Here is a 25,471-nt window from a genome sequence, read left to right as displayed (position 1 = left end):
GCGCCACACTCGGTAAGATGGCACATTATTCATAATTTAAATCGATCTTTTTTTCTTTCGGTGATGAATACTCGTCTCGTGTTACGTCTGTTTGTCTGTGGTTAAATCATGGAGTCTCACACTATTATTACATCGAACGGCGGGTAGCCTAGAACAAAGTTTTAATAGCTTTCCGCTCGCCAACATCAGGTCAATCCCAATTCCCCTTTAAAAAAGCTACGTAGCATGACATGACCCCCTACCCTCCTGTCGTCACACATTATCACAAAATACAACCCCCCCCCCCTCCCCCATATAATGCTACGTCATTTATAGATGGTCCCTTTTATTTTGACTGATTCAGCCGATAACATCCGCAGGATAATTAACAACAGTCGTCAAACAACTTAAAGTTGTCAAGTCACGTAGAATAAAATTGTAATGCATACATTTGAAAGCTTTTAATAAATATAAGAAACTAAAAAATTCTCGTGTTCATAATTGAGAAAGGCACAATTACACCGCTAGGTAGATTAAAACAGGTTTTTTTCGTGTAGCAGCTCAGGATCGGTTTTATAAGCATTTGATTTTTGTAGTATTATCAATTATAAGAAAAGCCTCTAACTAGGATAGGAATTAATAAAAATATCCAAATGTTTCAAGTTAATGGTTATTAATAATTAATATTTGAGTGCTGAATTGAATGACGTAATAAAATTTCGTACTATTACTTGTTATCAAGTTGTGAGCTAGAATAGTGAAAAGAGTAAAATAAATGCTCGAAAACTTGTTTAAGGTCACGAACACATTCATTCGAAACGGTCAACTTTCGATTTTAAGTACCGTGGAAGAATTATACAACGTAAAACAGCACATTTTCTAATAAATATATTTTGTGTTAAATCGTCCTAGAAGTAATTATAGTGAATTTACTCTTCAAGCAAATTTAGCTTGAGACATAATGTCTTCAGAAAACTTTTCGAAAATGCTATTTTGAACAATTTTGTTGAAGACATCAATACTCCATATATTCAGGGTATCGAAATATAGTAGACTATATACAAAAGAAAACCTTTAAAACAAGTTATTCTGATAGTACTGTATTTGATAGATCTCTTCTGTGGTTTATAAACAACAAAACTCACATTGCATTCCAAGTATGAATCTGTAAGGCTTACATAAAAAAGTAATATTCAAGAGAACTGGCTCTATTTTTTTTCTAAATAGTCTTTTTTATGCCGATATGCTTAATTTATGTAGCTATCATATTTTCAACAAAATTGTTTAAAATGACCTTATCAACAGCTTTGCTGAAGGTACAAAGTGTCTTACTATTTTTGAAGTGTTAGTACTCTATAATTACTTCTAGGAAAATAATGCACTGTTTTATGTTGGAAAACTTCTTCAAAGTTGTTAGACTTTTAAAGTTGATGATTTCAAAATTGACCGTTGAAAAAGTTTTCAAACAAAAATTCCCCTTTAAAAGTTCACATTCTTTGACTTCATTGACATATTATACAAGAAAATGATCTCTAGAGGTTTTAAAACTGCTTCATATTGATTCTCCTTGTTTGTAGACTGGAATGGCATCAGTTAGACTACTAATGTTCATGAATTTTCAATATTTTATCGAATTCGCAAAAAAAAATTGGAATTTTCAAAAAGTTAATGATTTTAATCAAACCCGCCCACGCTGGCTATGCCACTGAATAATGACAATGACAACGACTGACGAGAATAGAGTAACCCGATTTTTGAAATTGAGCCCAAGTGCACAAGAAGCGCATGCTAGAGCCACGAAAACATAGAAGCGGCACTCACGGCATTTTTTCTACAATTTTGTTGCTTTGAAGAACATTTATGCAACTATAACCATTATTTGACCCACTTTGGTTTGATACTTACCACAAATCCATTATCATACAAACCTCTTAGTCGAATTCGTTTCTGCTGACCATAACCTCTCAAAGTTACGTGATTCCTCTGAATACGCACATAAACGGTGAACAGTAATGATAATGGAAAATCGATAGCAATGGAGGTACATCGACCAAAAAAAAAAACGAACTCGACTATTCGACCCGAAAATCGTAAAATTTAAAGCTTCACTTATTTTCGACAAACCACCCATCCATTTCAAGCACTTGACTCGCTGGCTGACAACTTACCAAAAACCGCCGCCTCTGCTGCAATAGTCTCGTTTCCGTACGCAAAAGCAAAATCGAGTTCGTTGATCTTCGAACGTGGGTCATCCATCTCGCTACAAGTAGGTGCCATCGGGTAAGTGCGAAACGGATGCATTAAGGTACCATTCATAAATTACGTAATACAAAAATTGGTCAAAATTGATTTTCTCCTTCCCCCATGTAACAAACTGTCACAAATTTCTCACAATTTGTCGTTCTACCTCCCCCCCTCCTAAAAACGTTACGTAATTTATGAATGGCCCCTTTCATGGGGAATTTCTTTCTTTTCCATTTTGATAAGGATCCATCGGCGCGGTGATAAATCCATTTGTACACTTACCGAATGTTTACAGTATGATAATAAAAATTACAATTTATTAAAATAATTAGTACAGACGGGGGAGTTATACAGATTATGAGTTATTAAAGGTGTTGGTTGTTGGTCGGTTTTTTGAAGTTTTTGCCTGCACCGCGAATCCGGCTTTTCGGATGTGGCGATTTCATTTGCTGCGCTCGCCATAAAACAAAATTTAAGAAAGGCAAAAACGTGGTGGAAGAAACGGTTGACTCATGTGTTTTCTTTTATTCGATTTGTTTTTCACTTGCAAAGTAATGCGGCAATTTAAGGAAGTTTGACTGGTGGCCTCCGGGGCTAATGTTTTTGTTAGGTATTTTCGGCTGTCCATCTGTGGCATGCTGTTGATAATTGTCGGTACAACTGTCATGTTATCATTTTACTTTCTCCGATTTTTATTTTTTGCCGCACCCTTTTTCCCGTTTCTCTTTTAGCAAAATTACCTCTTGGCTGATGGTTGACGTTTACTTCTTTTTTTACTAGTGTGTTAAATTTAAATGTACAGAAATAAAAATATCAATAATTTCAACCGTTCGCTTTCGTTATATCTCTTTCTCTATCGCTCACTCTACCGCTTCAATCGTTCATCAATCTAAACCGTAGGTATTTATTGGTTATGTAAACTTTTTCTACGCGTTTTTTTTTCTTATCGTTCGTACATTTATTCAACTACCGCTAAAATAACTCCATTCTGAGGCGGCGCCTTGTGGATGCCCAACACGTGATTGTTGTAAATAATTAAATTATCTAATTACTTAATAAGGCACATAATTTTTCTTCGTTTCTTCGACTCGTTGTTTCTTTTCTCTATTTTCAATGTTATTCACGTAAATCTACTTGCTTACCCATATGTGTTGTTGTGTATGTATATTTGATACTCCTATATATTTATAACGTTAAAACTCATCGAATTTGGACGGCTGGTGTGGCTCGAGAACCCGACGCGCCTGCCTGCTGGCCGTTCTGGTTGGAAGCACTATGACGGATCCCGCAATGATTGGCGTCTTAATTGATTTTTAATAATAGAATTTTCCTGTTAGAACCTACTCCGCATGGGGCCTTCGATCGTTGGTTTTGCTCCTCTGGCTAAATCTAACCTAGAAGATGCATGGTTAAACTGTTTCAATTTTTTCCATCCAATTTACGTTTTTTTTGTTATCCCTAACACAATGACAATTATAGCACACTTTGATCGATTAAAAACGAGACTGGTGGAAAACGGATTTCCTGAGCTATGAGAATCAAGATTGGTGAAGTTATGAAAATGGCGACCGAGCAAAAAACAGTTAAGAAATGATAATTTGGAAAACTGGCACTCGAGGACTCAATTCTACTATTTTGATTAAATCGATTACTTTCTGTTGACCATAAAACCCTCTTTTGACAATCACAAGTGGTTTACTGAAAATCGTATGTAGTTTAGTACTGTAGCAGTGTAGAACACCCGAAAAATACTTTTCGAAGCATCACTGTGAACATTCTTTAAAAAGTCTATAGACAGACTTTTAAAACGATCTTTTCAAATTAAAATAATCGAGAGTAATATAGTGAATAAAGCTGTGACAAGATGTATTTTAAAAGATGGAAAATTTGTTTCACTAAACAGACATATCAAACAAGATTCTCACCCCTCCATCGACCCGTGTCCGCCATCCACTATACACCCCCTACCTTACCTCCAGCTACACCAATTGCATACACCCGCTCTCTCAGACTCATGGAATCCCTCTCGAACGCTCCTACCACCGCACTAATATTATGAAAAACAACTTGTTTTCCGTAAAAAAAAATCTGTACACATACGGCACCTCCCACTTGCCCGCTTCCCCCTGTCTTCATCACCCTCGCGGGGGCCTTGCTCATCTCCGCGGTTTACCGAACGTTCCGGACGATCCGGCCATCACCTCGGAGCGCCTCCGCTGGAGCGTCGACTCGTCACTCAGCTCTAGCCCGGCAACCATCTGAGCAATCTCCCGCTCCTTCTTCATATCGGGTGGATTGAACTGTAGACTAGCTAGCGAGCCGTGACTTCGGCTCCGGTGTTCTTGTCGGATCGAGTAGCTGAAGGCCCGCTCGTTGAGGTGTCCCTTGCGACGGTAGATACCGGTGCCGCCGGGTGATTCCGCTCCCGAGTTACCCGATTCGTCCAGTCCGGCGGCGGCGGATTGTGCTAGTTTTCGATTGCTCATCGAGAGCGGCCGGGGCTCCAGGACCGATCCGGGCTGGGGCGGGTAGGCGAAGATCGGTGGCACCACCGGAACGCCAATCGGAATGCCACCGTTCATCTTGTTTTTGTCTTTCTTCTTCTTGCTGCTTCGAGGATGCTGCAGGGTTGCGTATTGCTGAGGTACCATCGCCAATCCCGGATGCATTCCCGGGTGCATTTGAATTTGATGGTGCATCATCGGCGGCATGCCGGATCCGTTGTGACTGCGATGACCTATGGTGTGGAACTGGCGCCAACCGTGTGGCGGTGGGGGTGGTGGACCTAGTGAGTACATCATCATGCCCGGATGACCTCCGGGACCTCCGATTGGTGGTGGGGGCGGTCCGGGTCGACCTAGTGGATTCATGTGCATTGGTCGGGGTCTTATAAGCGTGCCAGATAGACTTTGACTTCCTACCTGAATCTGTTGTTTGGACTGTTTCTTCGCTTCTTTCTTCAGCTTCTTCAGCTCTTCCTTCGGCGGCGGTGGCACCGGTATTGGAGCACTGATCTGTCGTGCCCGGACGGGGCGTCCCAGCGTCGACCCGGTCCCGGAGTAAATATCATAATGGCCACTGTCACCCACGCCGATTCCATCGATCTGATCGGTTGAACCATTCCAAACCTTGTGGTTCTCGTCACCATTGTACAGCGATCCTTCGTCTCCGTCGTCCACCACTTCGAGGTCGGCGCTACTAGCATATACTGAAATAGAATGAGAGAGAGAGAAAAGCACACATTAGCTTCAACTCAGATGAAGAATCCCACGATGACCAGTCGAACTTGTGGAAATCATTCGCATTTCCACAGGGTTGAAATCATCGGTGAGCAGCAGAAAAAGAAAACAAAACTATCTTCACATCACATATGTGTAAAGGCAAAAATAATCACGCAACAGGGTACTTCCATCTTCCTCATTGATTGCCATTTCGCTAATAGGTACTGCTTTCAATAATTAAACGAGTTTACCAATCATCAGCAGTTCGGTCGGTTCGGTAATGATTGGCCCAGTTACCGTGGCGTTGGCGTTTCTAGTTTCATTCAGTAAATGAGCCACTTGGGAGCCGGTCGAAAATTGCCAAATTCAAGAGCTCTTCAAACGTTTAGTTTTTTTTGCACCAAAGATTGGTTAAATTTCGGAGTGATCAAGTATCCTAAAAGAGTACCCGATCTGAAGGTTCGTCGCTTGTCTTGTTCATGGTCCAAGTCTTTAGTGCCCGACACGCCTATTTGTGTCACTCGTAGATTGCGACAGGCTGAAAACTGGTAGCAGATAAGGTAGCGTCGTTGGTTCGTGGGAGTTAGTTGCAATGAATGGTGAAAGTGTTGAATTGCGAAAAGAGTTTAGAAGTGTATTTCGGTCAGGTGTTGAACTTGGGAGGCATTTTTGTTGAGCGTAGCGAAACTACTTAGAATTAGGAGCAACTTGGGAGTTCACTTAAGGTTGCACAGAGAATGGACAAAAATCCAAAACGAAAAAAGCAGTTTTTTTCCACACCGTTGGTTAGATCTTCATAAAAATCAATCAGCTTATGTAGAATATTGCTGCAGTACTGCTGATTAATTTTTATGAAGATCTAACAAACGGTGTGGAAAAAACTGCTTCTTTCGTTTTCAATTTTTTCCCATTCTCTGTTCAACCTTGCTCGGTCTGAAATTTATGGTTCGTTGTGCCTCAAATTTCATTGTGCAGTATTGCCACAAATATTGTCTGTGGTATTACGTTCGTAACCGTAGTTGCGGTGCGGAAAATAAGGGTTTGACTAATCTTTATTTTCCGCACCATATTATCGCAATCCTTACCATTTCCACGTCAGATTTTCAACAATTACCAAAAATAATTGACACGCATTTTTATATTTCGATATTTTTATTTTAATAAACAATTTTAAGCACGAAATAGAAACTTTTGGAGATTATAAAATTAAATATTATTCAATCACTGATAACTCGTAAACTATTAGATTTTTTTCAAAGTTGCGTTCTCGTACGAACACATTGGAAAAATTAATGCTGCTTTAAATATAGTTTGCTGTGTTTTCGACTGTTTATGTTTTATTTCTTTAGGTTAGGTATCGGCGTTTCAGTCTGTTGTTTAATAAAGAACTCCTGTATGTTCTCTTCTTCCGAGGTTTCGGTCCTTATTAGACCTTTCTCAAGGAATCTGCGAATTTTATTGTGTCCATTAAGCTATTCTAAATGACAATTCAAAAAACTTTTACCGAAATTTTGGTGTTCTCTTGTCGGTTAGTTCTTGCTAAACGCATAGCTGTCAGGTTCTGCCTAACTGTAGAGTGAATCGGTACATTATCATAAAGTTGGCTAGTCTTACGATCCTAATTTTATCGTGCACTTACGTTTCTGGTTTCGGCTTATGAAACCCCTCGTCGTGCGAAAACTGTTTAAATCAATCATATAATTTTGGACCACGATTGGCGTCACTGCACAACTTTATCAAGATGTCCGTTTACTCAGATTGTGTGTATGTTATGTCGTGTTCTTATTCGGTGTAGTTGGTGTGTGTGTGATCTCGCTCATCTGCTTGCTAGTTTTTCTCTCCCTATCTGTTTTGATTCTCTCTTCTCAACGAATTTAGCAGTCCGGCATATACAGCATGCAAGTTGTCCGTGTCTGTTATAAACTAATTAAATGTTGTTTTAACATGAACCAATTTGATTGCTTTTTATTGTAAATATTAGAAAGATTGGGCAATAAGCTCAATAATTTAGATTTGTTAAAATTTTCATTGGAAACATGATTAGAAGATTTTTTTTATTTCTACTACTTTTTGCCACTTTTGAACAATAAACATCTTGAAAAATGGCGAGGTAAATTTAAAAAAAACCTGGCGGCAAATGGGCCAAAAATAATAAGCACCATAGTTTCGAGGATGACATTAAATTCTCGATACGCTACATAATAAATCTTGAATCACGTCAATTCGTCGATACTTTTGGTCGTGACTACGACTAACCTTTTCAAAATATTGCATAAAACAAGGATGTAAGATTTTGAGCGTTAGTAACTTTCATTTCACAAAACGGAATCCCACCGTATATGTCTCAATCAGTTGGAAAAACGTTCACCAATTTTGTATTAAATATTGAAGTATGTCTGATTTCTGTAGAAAACGCAAAACACTGATTTCTAGAAAATCATTCGGTGGAATCAAATTTTCCCCATATATTTCAGACAAAGCCGTCACCAAGGAGCATCCAAGAGGCTCAATCGTATGTTGGGCAATTATATAAGCCTTTTCCTGTTTTATCGGTGCTATTGAAGAAAAGGTTGGAATAATACACATCCAATAGCATAAGCCGAAAGCTCAGCGGTTGGCAGATCAGGGAGCGACGGAAAAGAATTTTGTTTTCTTACGGTGTTCCAAAACGATTGCTAACCACAAATTCAACACTCGATGATATAAGGCAGTTTTTCGTCAAGAGCCATATATTATATATGTATATTATGCAGGCTTGTGTGCAAAAAAATGTCAAAGGAGGGGGTGGGTTGATATTTTACGATTCTCATAGAAGAAAGTTGTACAAAACCCCACAAACTAATTTTTTTTCAGAGGCCTAGTGGGTCTTGTATACTAATCAACTCTGCTCAACAAATTGGGACAATGTCTTTTATCGAATCTTCAACAGATATCACTGCCTTTTGGTTCGTCGGATATTTACTGCAGTGGTTTGTAGTTAGCCTACCTGCTAATCCTAAACTTCTTGTTATTCACAATCCGTATTCTTTCAGGATCATCGTTGAATATTACTTAAGAAGAGATTGTGATCTTACTCTTTGTGTTCTGTGTTAATCGTTCTTATTTTTCCATTGTTGCTGTTTCTTCCTTCGTGGTATAACTGATCTGCTCAGGTCTGCTGCAAACATCGTCACCTACCGAGATGCGATGCTAGACAAACTCGTTATTCATGGACAACTTGTGCGCTGGTTTCGATCCAACCTCGATGGAAGGCAACTCCAAATAAGCATTAAGGACTGTCTATATGCACCATTTCTCGCTACATCCGACATCCCGCAAGGAAGCCACCTCGTCCCAGTAATATTATTGCTCTATTTTAATGAGGTCAACATCAAAGTACAAGGACTTTCTTCCGCAGATGATATGATGATTTTTTGACGAATATGGGATACAGTCAATGTCGAATTTCTTCAAAGTGAACTAGACAACTTTAGTGCGTGGTGTGATCTAAGCTTAATCATGTCTGTCGTTGATGTAAAATCCGGCATGTAGGTATAAGGTATAAGGTGAAATTTTAAATTTATTCTGAAAATGGTGATACATCATAGTAATTAAACCTCTTGCAGATATTTCACCGCAATAAGTAGGGATCAGGACAAAATGGTTCAATCGGAACGGGTGTTTGAAAATAAAATGCCTTTTAGATGTAGGATTTTAAATTGGTTAATATTAGGTCATGAAAATTTAATTTTCCGTGACAAGTTTTTTTGCTTACGAAATACGCTTATGTATGCAATGATCCGCTGGGATATTCGAATTGCTTGGAAAATGCTTTCCAACGCTAAGCACTAGAAGATATTCATTTTACCACAACCACATGTTCATTTTACCTACGCGCTATAAACAGGTCTCATTTCAAACATGTTTGAAATCAAGAATAATATTTGAGAAAATGTGTTTATGTCAAAGTATTTTCACCAAATATTTACAAAACATGCCTAAAAAGAAATATATAAGGTGAATGTAGTATCTCGATTACTTATTAGTTAGAAAGTAATGACTTGGCTTAACGTGTTCATTTACCACCAGCTCCCTTCCTGCATAAACTCGCTCTATTGCGCGTTGATTCGCTCCGATTTCAGCTGCTGAGCTATGAAAACCAGCATCAGTTAAGGAGCCCTTCCCCTGGATTCGGCAGAAAATCAAGCAATATTTGAGAATTTTGTGCGGAAAAATGAAAAGACATAGGAACTTCGCTTTTGATCTTTTATTCGTTATTTATAGATAATAAGAAAATGACACATTCTTTCGTGACGTTACAACGATTTGGTGAATCTTCGTACGACAAATATGTTATAACTTTATCAAATGAACGCCTACATCAAAACTAGTTACAGATTCAGAAAGTAGACAAAATTTCACGAAAGATCAAATCAACATTAACTGAATATACTGGAAGAGGCTTGTTTTATGACCGATAGTGTAACGTGACGTTACAACGCGTGACGAATTAGAACTTTCAACGTATTTCAATAAAAGAAAAATCATCAAATTCTAGTATTTTTAGTTTATGTTAATTGAATCTTTCGTAGAATTTTGTCTACTTTCCGAATCTGTAATAAGTTTTGATGTAGGCGTTCATTTGTTAAAGTTATAACATATTTATCGAATGAAGATTCGTCAAATCGATGTAAACGTCACGAAAGAATGTGTCAAATATTTTTGGATGGAAAATTCAAAATGGCGAATCTCGTCGGCCTCTGCGCGCAAAACATCGTCCTACTTCGTCGAGTACAGGGCCTCTCGTTGTTAACCGAAATGAAGAATTGATATGATTTTTAAAATAGATAAAATTCCCTATGACTTGTGCCTAATTTCAATGAATTTAGACGAAAAAAGTCAATTTAATAGACTTTATAGAAACAAGGTGAAATTTGTCTCTTTGTTTTACTGTAATCTCGTTTAAAATTATAAATAAATGTCATACAAAAAGTATGTACTTCCACAGATTTTTCGAATCAAAGAAATCAGATCAATATAACAAGCCCTATTGTTGCAGTTAGAAGAAAAAAACTACAAAGGGGGTTGCACGAACTATCGAAACTATAAATATACAAGAATCGAAAACAATTTTATATATGGACAGGGATGCCACACACAAATCTGTGCATCAGTCAAAAATATCTTTTTACTATCTGTAATAACCAACATAGGAAAAAAATCTGTGAAATTCTGTAATAAATTTCCGGAAAATCACAATATTTACAAAAATCTGTAAAATTTTCAACAAAGCGTCAAAAATCTGCCATCTGTAAAAAAGAATCTGTAAACAAAAATTGTGAAAAAAATCTGTGAATATGATAACCCTGCTAAATTAGATATACCTCGCCTCAAACATTGAACCCAAGCGCACTAAACAAAATGAGTCAACGCTGACGATGATGGGTAGAGCGAAAGAGACTACTAGTACCACGACACTATGTTAATCGTGTTTTCAAATGTAGCTCGAATGTACAAGCAATTTTGTGTACGAATAATTGAGTTCGAGATTGTACATAAAAGTGTGCTGGAAACAAGCACAACACAAAAGAAAGCATAGTGTTTGAACGGACAAGCTCAGTCGCGTGTTGGACGGAACTGGGTAGCGTCCCTCCACAGCCAGTGTAACGGACTTCTAACTCAGCTACACTGGCTGTGAAAACACACAGCGCAGTGATCTGCTCCGCCTGCCGTTCAACAGGCAACTGAGCTTGTCCGGCCATATCCGTTCTTTAAATAGTCGATGATGACGTCATTCATGGAAGCGTAGCGCGCTAGGTACACACGGACTTGGGAAGTGCTATCTTCTGTGTGTAAATGCGCGATATTTGGACTAGGTTATACAAAATCAAAGAAGAGGGCATTTTGCCCCCGATGGAGCAGAGATATAAATTTAGCAAAATGTGAGCTATTTAGTAGATTTTTCATATATAGTGAGACAGAATAATGAGCAACGGTATAAATAGAACTGGAATGTACTGATATAATAATAAAACAGCATTTATAGGAGCAGAAAATCTTTGTTACACGAGCCACAATAATTACATGAGAAGAGCACGTTGTTGATTTATATTTCTTAGAAAAGAAATCAAGATTTTTTCCGAGGTCCGGAGGGCCGAGCCTTATATACCAATCGACGCAGCTCGACGATTTGGGACAATGTCTGTGTGTGTCTGTGTGTGTATGTAACGGACAAACTCTCATTCGTGTTTCTCAGCAATGGCTGAACCGATCTTATCCAAACCAATTTTAAATGAAAGGCCTATGGTTTTTGATTCTGATGTTTAGTTTCCAAGATATGAATGTTTGAAGGCGCAAAATCGCGTTTTTGCAGTTTTTTTAAAATTTGCTACCGCAATTGACTACATAACTAAACAATTTATATATTTTTAGAAAGCAAATACGAATACCTTTTCAACAAACTATAATTTGTTGAAATCGGACTATTATCAAATGAGTTATTTAACATTAAATGCGGAGGAAAGTTTTTTATCATTTCCCATAGCCAGAAATAAGACCAAAAACATTCAATGTATTATTACCGACAAAACGGAAAATTTTAGGTCAATACTACTTTCGTAGCATTTAAAGCGTACAATATGCCCTTTCTTTTGGTATTGTGATTTTAATGATTAATGCCCCTAAGAGTGAGATATTTTCATAAATTTTCTTGGAAGTGATTGTATTGAAAAACTGCCTTCAGCAAATTTATAGCTCTTACTTTTGCGAATAACTTTACTGAAGACATCAAATACATATTTCAAATACTTTAAAAGTTATGGCTTGTTGTTTGTCGATTACTCTTTGTCACCTATTTATTATTCAATATAGTAATAATCCATTTAAATGAGCCAAATATTGTTTCGATAAAACGAATTTCGTGTTTCATTTTTCAATCTTTAACCGCTAGAATAACCACCGAACAATTCCAAGTTCTCTAGATGAAACTTTATTACTTATAGGTGCGAAAATTTTCATTTGCGCGAACCTTCTGACTTATAATCATCGGATCGATCTGAAACATATCTCGTGCAATGAAAAGTGAAATGAACAGTGGTGTAGCCAAGAGGATGCTTTGGGATTTAACCCCCCCTCCCTCACACAAAAAAATAATTGGATTGAAGTTAAAAATTTATTGATGCTGACTGATTTAATTCAATATTACAATGAAAATTATCTGATCAGTACATTGATAACCTTTTGTTTGAAACATCATGAGGACCTTTGAAAATTGTGGGAATGCGATCCTGATCTGTAACTGATCTATTGGTCTTGATCTCACAGTTGTCTAATAACATCAATATCAAATATCTGCCTAAAAACATTCTAATAGAAACTCAGTTCTGAAATCAATCATAATCGTATTCATAATTTCCTATCATATTGAGTTCAATTTTGAGTTCAATTTTGTGGTGTACAGTAATATGGATTAGGGTCTTTTTTTAATAGGAAGCGAAACTGGAATTGCTTTAATGTCTATGAAACTTAATACTGCTCACCGGAAAATTGCATTACTTCCAACATTTACTGAAAATGATTTTATTTTGGGAATGCATCGAGTTGAGACGAAAACGTTATAGAATTAATAACGAGAAAACCTCCTGCCAAAAGTAGGGGAATTATTGAAAAAATGGCGTTTTCCGTTCCGCCAGTTTCGCAGGTTTAGTATCTTCAATGAATTTTACAAACGTTAAACAACACATCATTTGATAAAATAATTTTAGCGTTATATCCTCCAAGAAGGATTTATGGCGAATTTACTCTTCAAACAAATTTAGTTCCAGACTTAATGTCTTCAGTAAAATTTTGGAAAGTGCTATTACAAACCACTTAGTTGAAGACATGAAGGCATACATATTTTAGGCCATTTCTATTTAATTTTAAAATAAATTATTATGATTTTACTGTTTATGATAAATCTCTTCTATTGATTATTAACGATAAAATTTACTTTTTATCCAAAGCTTGAGTTTGTGAAGCTCACAATAGAAAGTTATTTTAGAAAACACTTCGTAAATATCATTTTATAACTCGATATACTTCATATACGTAGTATGCATGCCTACAATAAAGTTGTTATAAATTCAAGTCTCAACAAATTTGCTAAAGACATGAACTCTGTTACAATTTTTTTGAAAAACTTATTCACCATAATATTAAAACTTCAAAGATGGCGGTTTCGTAATTATGTAATTTGGACAGTAAGTTAGATTTTCACCAAATCCCCACCAAACCGAATTTCTAACTACCCCTCTGACTCCAAGTAAGTAGAAACAAAGTCGTTCTACACTCGTCCACAAGAAACTTCTTCGAATGCCTATCTATTATTATACATTGAAGACCCGATTTGAACAGCCCCCATTTTTATCAGCCTCATACGAAAATATGTTTGATGGGCTCTAGCAGACAAACAAGGCTGAAATTAAGTTAACCCTTTCTTGACCATGTTTTCTTTATCTTTTGCGCTGGAAGACTATATAAAATATTCAGAAATAGTTATTAGACTATATCAAGGGAAGGGAAGAATATTTTAACAGCTTCAGTTTATTATGAAGAAAAAAAAAATTAACGCTATTTAGTCAATGACCCCATTTTGTCAGCCTAAAATACACTATGGATATGACAAGAACGGGTCTTTACTGTATTTATTATTCACAGAAATACGTACAATCTTTCAATTGCATCGAACTAGACTAATTTTTAGGTAGATTTCAAAGGGTTATTTTATCGATTTCTTCCAAAATTCGGCGAACCTATTCCCATTCGGGCGATAGTTTATGTTGAAAGGGTATCCTAAATTAATTGGTATACTTAAGGGTTTATATGTTGAAGCTAGAGAAAATTCATAAATTTTCAGCTTTTCCTACACAATATTACAACAGCTTCTTAAACAACTGTTCCTAATAAGATTATGTAAATTACAAGGTATTTGAATTTTTTTAATAGAAGTGACGGAAGGTTATCGAAAAGTTTCGTGAAAAAGAAAATTCCAGTGATGATAATGATTTTCCCTAACGGGTTTCGAGAGTTTTTATTTGTTCTTTGGCATTAGGATTAGCGATAATAATTCAGATCAAAGATACTACTGGGAAGTCATTCTTAGAAAAATTCGATATCGAAGTAAAGTTTGAACTATGCACGCATGCACATCAGAGGTAGCGAGATAACAAGAGCTGAAATTTCAGTGTTTAGTTCTCAGCCGCGTTGGGAAGTTGAGCAAACGCTATTGAGAGTATGAACTTCAAATCCATTCGATTCGAAATTTGTTTTTCGGATTTTTTGACTCAGCACAACATATATAACACCTTTAGGAAAATTCAGTTTCCCCTACACAATGCATTGATTGAAGAATTCAGATATGTTATTAACGGAGCATTAGCAATAATTCGTTTTTATTTCTATTTGGCCTGTGTTAAGCCAAAGAGGACCAAGCGCCATTTTGAGGTACTTTATCTAAAATCGCTTTAACATCCAATGTAACACCTGGAACTCTAATATCTATTATGTTTTGGGAGCTCAAATAGCAAACGAAAGCAAGCAAGTGTTCTTTGACTTTCTACGTAAATGGTAAGTTATCGAAAAATGAATTTTGGTACGAAAAATACACGAAAAAAAATTATGGCGCTTAGCTCGGTTTGTCTTAACGCAGGCCATTTTAGGGACCATTTTTCCGCTTTTCCATTAGATTGCTTTAACCTTTGAGATTTCTTGCACTGATATTGTCCTATGCTAATTTGAGCGATTCTCTGAGTCCTGCCAGTATCCCATGTAGTATGTGTTATCAAAAACATCGCGAAACATCAAGTTCTAAATTTTCTCAATGGATATAATACCCGAAGAAAGTGATAAGAGTTATAAGAAATGAATCATCACACTGTTAGGTGGATTAAAAGCGTTTTTTGTTTATCTCTGGAGTTGCCGTTGATGTACGGTTATCAAACTTTGACAGTGTAACTTAACTATGACGAACTTCCGACTGGTGTTACCACTTTTTAGAAATTTTCAGCAGTTTTCGATATAAACAAGGGTTGCATTTTGCCCCGGGGATGCGTTTTACCCCATCTTTCCCTATAGGTCTTAAAATCTTTAAAGCATAAAAGCTTGTTTGTATGCATAAACTCTCGATGCACAAGACATTTCCCATTTGAAAAAAGAAACATTTTTTTTTGAATTTGAATTTGAAAAAAGAAACATTTTTTTGGGCAAAAAACTTTTGGAATGTTCATTGTTTCCATGGGTATGAAAAATAACTTTGGCAATGATTTACTTATTTTGTTCGCGTATCTGGTTGAAACGATAGAAAACATTATGTTATGCAATGAATGTTTAATTGTGATTCCTATAATACATTAAATTTTCTCATATTTGCTATAAATATTGTGAATTAATTATTTAAAAAAAAATCTATCCGCTCCATATACATTATATGCAACTGTCATTTTCGCCTGTCCAATGGCTCACCAATACATATGCGCTCTGCAAGCGCCCTATAGAGTCGTGATTACTTTTTTAATGCGAACGACTATAAGCACATTGCTATATTGAGCAGAAACGAAATAGGAGGAAAACACAATTTGTTCTGTAGCGCCATCTGGTGGGCAGATAATCCCCAACCAATAGCACACAAATACGCTCCATAACAAATGCCCAATTGTCTAGATGTTGAAATTAATTGATTAAATTTTCATTTGTTGGATTAGGTTTATGAAATATTTTCGTGTTTCAAAAGATTTATTCCTCTATCTGCTCCAAATTTTGGAGGATAACTGCAATCCTGTGATTAGATCCTCTTAGGTTCTTCCAATTACTAGACTAGCTGCTGCACTACGGTTTTTGCTGAAGGGTCCTACCAGACGGGGTGTGGTAACGATTTGTTCGTTGGACTGACTCAATCGTCCATTTCAAAAACTTTGTCAGCTTTTTTAAACGCTATGGAGGAAATTTTGGGTCCCTCGGAGATATAATTTTCAATGAGTGAAGCAGAAAAAAAAATGAAATAAATCAGGAATCAGGAATCAGAATATATTGGCTCAAATGGCACGTTCCCCGTACATAGTCGGGGATTTGTGCCTTGCCGTGTGTTTTCATCATTTCCTGAGCGGAAGGAAAGGACAAGGAGGTGTGGGGAAGTAGACTTGGAAGGGTGGGAAAAACAGCACAAAACAAAAAATAAACAACAGGTAAATTAAACTCACAAGTAGTTCAACTTGCCTGCGAATAAGCCTAAAGCTCTTTACCACATTGGATAAGAAACTTTAGTATGTCTCTGAGTTTCAGTCGACCAAACATGGTTTCGTCTATATAAGGACGGCTGAAGACTCGTAATCGCAATTGCGCTAGCGCTGGGCAGTTGCATATCAGATGATATGAAGTTCCGTAGTCGGATTCACAAAGATCACATGAAAAAGACTCAGCGCGCTGAATAGTTGCCATGTGATAATTGAGTTTTCAGTGGCCGGTTAAAGCCCTGGTCAGCATGCCGCAGTGGAGCTTCGAAAAATGTAAGAGATTTTTCGAAACCACTGGGCATGGTTGTTCTAGAAACGCCTTTGTTTGGCGACATGTTTGTAGATTTCTCCAATAATTGCGGTGCTCGGACGAAGCCCAGGACCGTATTTTTTCCCTTATCCAACTTGTCGAAATTGGCAGCGCGGGCTCAGGACCAATGAAGTCAATCGCTGAACCTGCCCTGGCCAATTCGTCAGCCCATTCATTTCCAGTAATACCGCAATGTCCGGGCACCCAGACAAGGTAGATAGTGTTGACAATGCTTAGTTCTTCGATTTGGGTTCGGCACGCGATCACTAGCTTGGACCGGGATTTGTCTGAGCTAAGGGCCTTGATTGCAGCCTGACTATCGGAGCAGAAGTTTATAACTCTGCCGGACAAACTCAGTTGAAGGGCCGATTGCACCCCGCACATAATCGCAAAGATTTCTGCTTGGAATACAGTACAGTATCTACCTAGTGAGTGAGATTGTTCCAGTCTCATTTCACGACAGTAGACACCAGCACCAGCACGTCCCTCCATCAGAGAACCGTCAGTGTAACAAACCACTTGCGTTTGTTGTTGTCTTTCCATAAAGCCAGACAACCACTCCTCTCGAGAGGGAATCTTAACATGGAATGTCCTGTAAGGAAAACTACAAGTGAGTGTAATATCGCTGGGAGCAAGAATATCTTCACCCCATGTAACCATTTGTGACCACAATCGTGTATGACTGGTAGCAAGATCAACATGATTACTGTTCCAAAGCCCAGTAACCTGCAGTCTGTATGCACATGATAGTGCTTCTTGTTTTAAGTGTATGTGTAATGGTTTGATATTTAGAAGTGCCTCAAGAGCAGCAGTCGGAGTCGTGGTGAAAGCACCAGTCAACGCCATGAGCGCCATTCTTTGCAGATGGTTTAGCTTTGACTGGACTGTCACCACCTCTCCCCTCTGCCACCACACAAGGCATCCGTATGACAGTATTGGACGTACAATTGTCGTGTAAATCCAATAGATGTATTTAGGTTTGAGACCCCAGGTCTTTCCAAAAGTTCGTCTGCACTGCCCGAAGGCCATGCACGCTTTCTTGACTCTGAACTCAAATGTGAGCAGACCAATTCAGTTTGGAATCCAATATGACTCCAACGTATTTGACTTGATCTGCACACAGCAGCTCAGAATCAAAGAACTGCAAGGGACGAACCCCGGTTGTTATTCGCTTCTTCGTGAAAAGAACCATTGAAGTTTTGCTTGGGTTAACTGATAGTTTGACTTGTCGACACCACTGTTCGACAGCTCTTAATGCCTGTTGCATTAAGTCAAAGATTGTTCCGATGCAAAATCCAGTAATTAGTATTTGGTAATCGTCAGCAAACCCGTAGGTTGGAAATCCAAGCTCATTGAGTTTCTTCAACAAGCCGTCAGCTACTAAGTTCCATAACAAAGGTGACAGAACGCCGCCCTGAGGACAACCGCAAATACTCAACTTCCGTATCTCAGCCTGTCGCAGTGACGAGCAAAGTATGCGGTTACTAAGCATTGCGTTTATCCAACCTGAGATACATGCAGGTATCCCATGACCGCGCGTCGCTTCCAGAATAGACTGGAAGGACACATTGTCAAAAGCACCCTCAATATCTAGGAATACACCCAAGCTAGATTGCTTGAGCGAGAAGGCTTTCTCAATGTTGTAAACAACATCGTGAAGCAGAGTGATCGTGGATTTCCCACACTGATATGCATGTTGCATTTTGTGCAGAGGATATTCAACTAAACTAACGTTCCTGATGTGATGATCGATTATCCGTTCCAAAGCTTTCAGAAGAAAAGAACTTAAGCTGATAGGCCTAAAACTCTTGGCTTCTTCATAGCTTGAGCGCCCCCCTTTGGGAATAAATCTAACAGTTATTTCTCGCCATGCTTTCGGGATATACCCGGTAGCAAGACTGGAAAGCCAAATCTTTTTCAAGACATGTTTAAGAATATCAAATCCCTTTTGCAGTAGCACGGGAAGTATTCCATCTTTTCCGGGTGATTTGTATGGAGCAAAGCTGTCAACTGCCCACTTGACCGATTCAGTGGAAACTAATGTGCGTGCTAGCGCCCACGAGTCCGAATCACCAGAATGAGATCTGTGAACATTGATCAACTCCGGATCGATACAACCTGGAAAGTGTGTGTCGAAGAGACAATTAAGAACGTCTTTTTCGTCTGTCACATAAACACCATCTCTGGTTTTCAAGGAGTTCATCTGAAAATCATTCGATTTGGAGAGAATTTTATTTAATCTGCTAGCCTCGTTCAGACTAGAGACATTAGTGCATAGGCTTTGCCAGCCAGCCCGTTCTGCAGATCTAAGACATTTCTTATATGCACTACGAGCTGACCTGAAAGCCCTGGAGTCATCACGCTGACGCCGGTTCCAAGCTCTTCTCATAACTTTCTTCATTCTATCAAGCTCAGCCCTCCACCAAGGGGTTCCCCTAGTCGATTTAACAGTACGAAGTGGACAAGCTTCTTCGTAGGATGCTAATATGAATGAGTTTGTCGTATCCACGACGTCATCTAAGTCGTCTAGTTGACTAATTGTTGGAAAATATCCATGAAATTTAGTCGCTAAGTTTTCCAAAAAGAGGTCCCAGTTTGTAGACTTAGGATTACGATATGTCACCACATTGAAGGTGACATCAAAATGCTCGAAAAATATATATTTATGATCGGATAGAGACGGTTCAGTTTCATTTGGAACCTGCCAATTTCCCAGTTCATGCAAAATTCTATCAGAGCAAAGTGTTATGTCTAACACCTCCTCCCTCCCAGACCTCGCAAAAGTTGGTCGGTTTCCCACATTCAGAATATGGAGATTTGTACTACTTATGTACTCCATCAGTTCAGAGCCCCTCAGATTGATGTCTGAGCTGCCCCAAATGATGTGATGAGCATTCGCATCACTGCCGATAATGAGCGGAAGCCCATTTCTGCTACAATATGATACAACGCTTTTGAAATCATCAGAAGGAGATGATTCGTTATGCGGTAGGTATGCTGAACAGTATATATATTTCTTGTCTACGTTTCCGACAGTCAATGTAACTGTGACAACACAGATATCGCGAGTTGTGAGCTCCGATATGAGACACGCGTCAATAGCCTTATTTGCAAGAATGCAAGCACGAGGCATTTCACGTGGGTTAGTCATGCCTGTCTTGTTGTAAGCAATGAAGGCAGTGTTAAGTAACTTTCCAAAATAGAAGTTTCCTTTAAGGAAATACGGTTCTTGAACCAATGCTATGGAAGCTTTACCTTCCTGCATGAGTCGAGATAAATTCATAGTTGCTGTACGTTTATGTTGGAGATTGACTTGTGCTATTCTAACCATTGTTGATTAGAGAACTGTACATTTCATCTCCAACACAAATTGCACAACAACTAGAGGACACCAAGCGAGTTGGGATGTTAACGCATTTAGCGAGCCATATCAGGTTTAAATGGGACATGATCATTTGATTCCCACGATTTGCGAAGAAAATAATGGTCCACTGTGTCAGAGATTCGCATAACACAGCAAGGGCAAAACCCAAAATGCTCCGTGCGCGACTGGCATATTTTAGACCCTCCAATCATTAAGTCCTCGGCACGGAACTACACCTTGACTTAGGGTCTCCTACTTTCAGTCGCCTCCTACGACATGGCAGCAGGACTCCAGTGGCTCAATTCTAGGCCGGATACCACACGGCCTCCGGGCAGGTTCATCTGTACACATCGAAATTTGATAATCGAGACTCAACAAAACTTCACCGAACTACCATCAGCCGAGAGTCTCTGCAAACCCCCAGCCAACAAAAATTCGGCAAAATTAAGTGGATCATCGGTGAAAAAAATCGGTGTGTAGAGTGAACGTTCCGCTGCGTAATGCAGCGTACTGGGGAGTTCGCCCGACTCTTCCCAGGCTCCGTTCGCCATTGAGAATGTTTTAAACCCCCTCAACAATTTTACCCATAGCACGGGTCGCATGACACTATGGAATTGGGGTTCCCTGTATGGTAGATTTTTACCACTGAAACAGGTAGTCCGTAGTGTAATTCTTAGCCGGTTGAAACAACCACTACCGACACTACATGGCTTATCTAGGCTGTTCGGTGAAAGAAGCTGACATTGAAGAACAGCTTCCATATTTAGATGGGCGAACAGCCGCAGAAGGAAGGAAGGAAGGAAGGATAACGGGAGGAGAGGGATTTGGGCTAAGCGCTTATTTAAAGGCGGCACTGGCTCGCCTTGTCACGGCTGCTTTAGGGCATGTGGTATTTAGGCCTAGGACGTATAGGGCCCACTACCTCGTCCTACCACACCCGCAGTCAGCCCCCGCTGCTGGTTCGGGTCGCGAATCACAACTAGTTGCTATCGCGATTAAGCATTATCCACCACCTATGACCCGCCCGGTTGCTTGCAGCTCAGCTTCCCACGTAGCGTTCCTCCACCACCACGGGCTCCAAATTTTGGAGGATAACTGCAATCCTGTGATTAGATCCTCTTAGGTTCTTCCAATTACTAGACTAGCTGCTGCACTACGGTTTTTGCTGAAGGGTCCTACCAGACGGGGTGTGGTAACGATTTGTTCGTTGGACTGACTCAATCGTCCATTTCAAAAACTTTGTCAGCTTTTTTAAACGCTATGGAGGAAATTTTGGGTCCCTCGGAGATATAATTTTCAATGAGTGAAGCAGAAAAAAAAATGAAATAAAGGCTGTATTTCGCAATAAAACTGGTTTTCCGGAAGTTGCCGGATGTGTTGACGGTTCTCACGTAAGAATAATCGCGCCACCGAGAGACCAGCATCTGTATTATAACCGTACAGGTTTTCATTGCTTGAACGTAATGTTGGTAAATATAAATAAAATAATTTCATACTTTTAAACGCGCAAAATTATATTTACAGCCTCAATCAATTGATCTAACATGTAGACATGTGCAATGCATATAAAAAATATTTTGTTTTCAATTTTTAGGTATGTGATCAAAATTTATATGTACGCTTTGTTGACGCCAATCATCCTGGTTATTGCCATGACTTCTTTATTTGGAACGGAAGTGAGTTGAACGCGCTCCACGCGAACGGCGAAAAGCGTACGTGGTTACTTGGTACGTATTTTTTAACAGGAATATCGTTCGCTTTGAGCAGTTTACTTTGTATATTTTTGCAGGAGATGCCAGATATCCTTTGAAACCATACCTAATTACACCATTTAGGAGAAGTTCTCATAGTTGTTCTGAACAAGAAGCAAGGTTCAATGAAATCCATTCCAAGACTCGAATTACAATCGAGAAAACGATTGGTGTTCTGAAGAACACATTCCGCTGCATTTTAGGAGCACGACAATTGCATTATAGACCAGCAAAGGCTAGTCAAATTATCAATGTATGTTGTGCCTTGCATAATTTAAGACTTAAGTTAAAAATGAACGTGGAGGACCAAAATATCGAACACGGAATAGAAACTTTTGAAGAAGCAGTGCAAACGAATGATGCGGTGGGAGCCTCAGGGAACAGCATAAGACAAGAAATAATGAGTTACCTGCTGTAAAAACAAGGGCGTATCTTTTAGTAAAAATAATGTATAACTTTTGAACCAGATAAGATAAAATTTTTATTCCTTTGCCCCTGATCATGCTCTAAAAGTCTGAGTGAGAAAAATCGCACTAAAAACTGTACGGATAAAACTGCTTTTTTGAGGGATACAAAGTTAGCATATTCAAAAAAAAGGAATAAAGTTGCTCAGAATTGATTGCTCTAGAATATGGCAGAAGGAGGTAGGGGAAAGTCCGCCAATACCGCCACGGTCGGTAAGATGGACACTTTGCGTTTCTCAAAAACAACAAAATTAAACAAAACTGTAATGAAACGGTAACAATTATAAGAGATTTTAAATGCTTCTGAAAGATACTGCAATAATCAAGTATGAGAAATATAAGATGCACGAGCAAAACAATTTTTTTTTCGACAGCGGGGTACTGGACATCATTTCTTGATAGTAGAAAATAACGATCAAAACTTGAAAATCGTTGATCTCGGCAAATATTTCTAATTGGGCATGAGGTACTAGGTATTTAACACTTGATTGGCGAAAAAACAGATAGGGTGTTGAGCCCATTTTCACCATGTTTCTATTATCACCCTACCCATTTGAAGCCGTTGGTTAGAGCAGTGTCTGCCATCTTTGTTCAGAGCATTGAGTCAAATGGAAGCGCAACAATAGGGGCACTCGATTCGAGTTTCGTTGCGCTCAAACACGAGAATCGTTTTCAGTGCATTTGTGTTATTATACTGGATCTTAACAACGAAGCAAAGCTGTTGATGACAATTTTTACGCATTCTATTGATTGTAGGCCGAGAAATTAATGAATTAGTGAAGCACCGTGCTTAGTATGGTAAAAATAGGCCCGTTACCCTACTTTACATATTCACTCCGAATGTAGACATATTTTTTTTAAATTTGTGTCGAGTTGGGTATGACGGACACAGTAGGGCCGGGAAAGATGGACATATCTCTTACGCCAATACAAAGAAGAATGCCGTCAAATTGCATACTATTGGGCTATTTTTTGTTATCGCTCGTTTGTGATGTACTGACAGAAAACAAAATTTATTGGTCGAGAAGCGTCTCACTCTAATCCTATGTCCAAATTTACCTACACTGCATGTTCATATCACCCACCCCAGGTGTCCATCTTTCCCATACCACTTTTGAAATGACGATTTCGGGCCTCTTTTTCAAAACTATTTTAAACATATTTCTGTTTGTAATTTTATTTATTTATTTTCGTCAAGCATATGTAGACTACATAGAATGGTTTTACAATATTTACTTATATACTATAGGGGAAGATGGGGTAAAACGCACCCCCGGGGCAAAATGCACCCCTTGCTTATATCGAAAACAGCTGAAAGTTTCTAGAAAAGGGTAACACCAGTCGGAAGTCCGCAATAGTAAACATACACTGTCAAAGTTTGGTAACCGTACATCAATAGCAGCTTGAGAAATAAACAAAAAAACAGTAACGTGTTCTTCTCATGTACCTAATTATTGTAGCTCGTGCAACAAGGATTTTCAGCTCTTATAAATGATGTTTTACTATTATATCAGAGCATTTCATTTTCATTTATACCATTGTTCATTATTCTGTCGCATTATATATGAAAAATCTACAAAATAGTTCACTTTTTGCTAAATTTATATATCTGCTCCATCGGGGGCAAAATGCCCTCTTCTTTGATTTGGCTGATTTTTTAATCGAAAAAATAAAAATCGATCTGAAAACCTACTAATTGCATAACCTAAGGCTATTTAATGGCACACTTTTGTGAAATCTTGTCGGAGAACAAAACTACTTGCTTGTTCGCTGAGCATTATGCCCCGTTGTTGCGGTGCATTTTACCCCCGTACAGGTGCGTTTTGCTCCGCTTATTTTTCAAAAGGTAATTTTTAATGATTTTAAGGAATTGAATTATTTTCACGTTTTTGAATATTTTGCAAAGCGTTATGATTGCGATTACAGAGGAAAATGTTGGCTAAACGATATCATTAATAATATTCTCCCAATTGATGTTCCATAGTTGAGTTATGATCATATTTCCTTAGGGGGTGCGTTTTACCCCATCTTCCCATCATGTTTTACCGCCGACGCCGGCGGTAAAACATGATGATGAGTTATGTTCTACCATAGACCATGCGGTAGACTTGGGTGAAACGCCCAACTCCTACTCTGCAGAAGGCAAAGAATTCTTCACATTTCCTTTCGATCATGCCCATATGAGCCTGCCTAGTTCTAGTTTTCCGTTCTAAGTTTATAACTGATTCGCTCTAGAATGCCTATCCGTCTTTCAATTTCATTGCTTTCGTTTCTCTTAGTCTCAAATTTGCCGAAAGTAGCCAACAAAATCGATACAGTAGAACCTTGCGGCAATTAAAACATAGTAACATTTATTTATTATTGTATAAAAATGTTCAACAAATGTAAGTTTGGAGTCTAAGATTACGCCTAAATCTCGTACAATTTTGCATTTTTCTTCTAGTTGGTTGCCTAAGTGTATGTCTATGGGCACATTTGAATTTTTTCTGCTGAAGGTTATTGAGTTGCATTTCTTTACGTTAAGTTGGAGTAGAGTTTTGCTACACCACGTGTAGAATAGATTGATTTCGTTTTGGAATATTTCAGTGTCTTTGACATTTCTTATTTCTATGAAAAGTTTCATGTCATCTGCATATATAAGCACTTTAAGATGTTTGAGTATAAAGGTAATGTCATTTACGTACAAAATAAAAAGAACAGGGCCTAAGTGGGAACCCTGGGGTACGCCAGAGGTGACAGAAATTGGTTCCGAGAGTATATTCTGAAAGCGAACTGTTTGTTCACGTTTCGTTAAATATGATTCGAGCCATTTCAATAGTTTATTTTCTATGCCATATTTTTGCAGTTTGAAGAGTAATAAAGGTATGTCAATACGGTTGAATGCTTTACCAA

At 38.4% G+C, this 25,471-nt stretch overlaps 1 protein-coding gene across 1 annotated transcript in view; it reads right to left on the bottom strand.

Annotated features, from left to right (window-relative positions):
• Positions 1-4,082: 4,082 nt before the first annotated feature.
• Positions 4,083-25,471, bottom strand: part of LOC131684501 (uncharacterized) — an 87,345-nt gene continuing 65,956 nt past the window's right edge. Inside the window, exon 2 of the mRNA XM_058967435.1 lies at positions 4,083-5,431. Coding sequence (XP_058823418.1) covers positions 4,380-5,431 — 1,052 coding nt within the window. The 3' untranslated portion in view covers positions 4,083-4,379. The remainder of the gene's footprint in view (positions 5,432-25,471) is intronic.

Source organism: Topomyia yanbarensis, chromosome 2 (genome assembly GCF_030247195.1).
Source record: "Topomyia yanbarensis strain Yona2022 chromosome 2, ASM3024719v1, whole genome shotgun sequence".
NCBI lineage: Eukaryota > Metazoa > Arthropoda > Insecta > Diptera > Culicidae > Topomyia > Topomyia yanbarensis.
The sequence above is the reverse complement of the archived record's forward strand: the minus strand, read 5'-3'. Positions and strand labels throughout refer to the sequence as shown.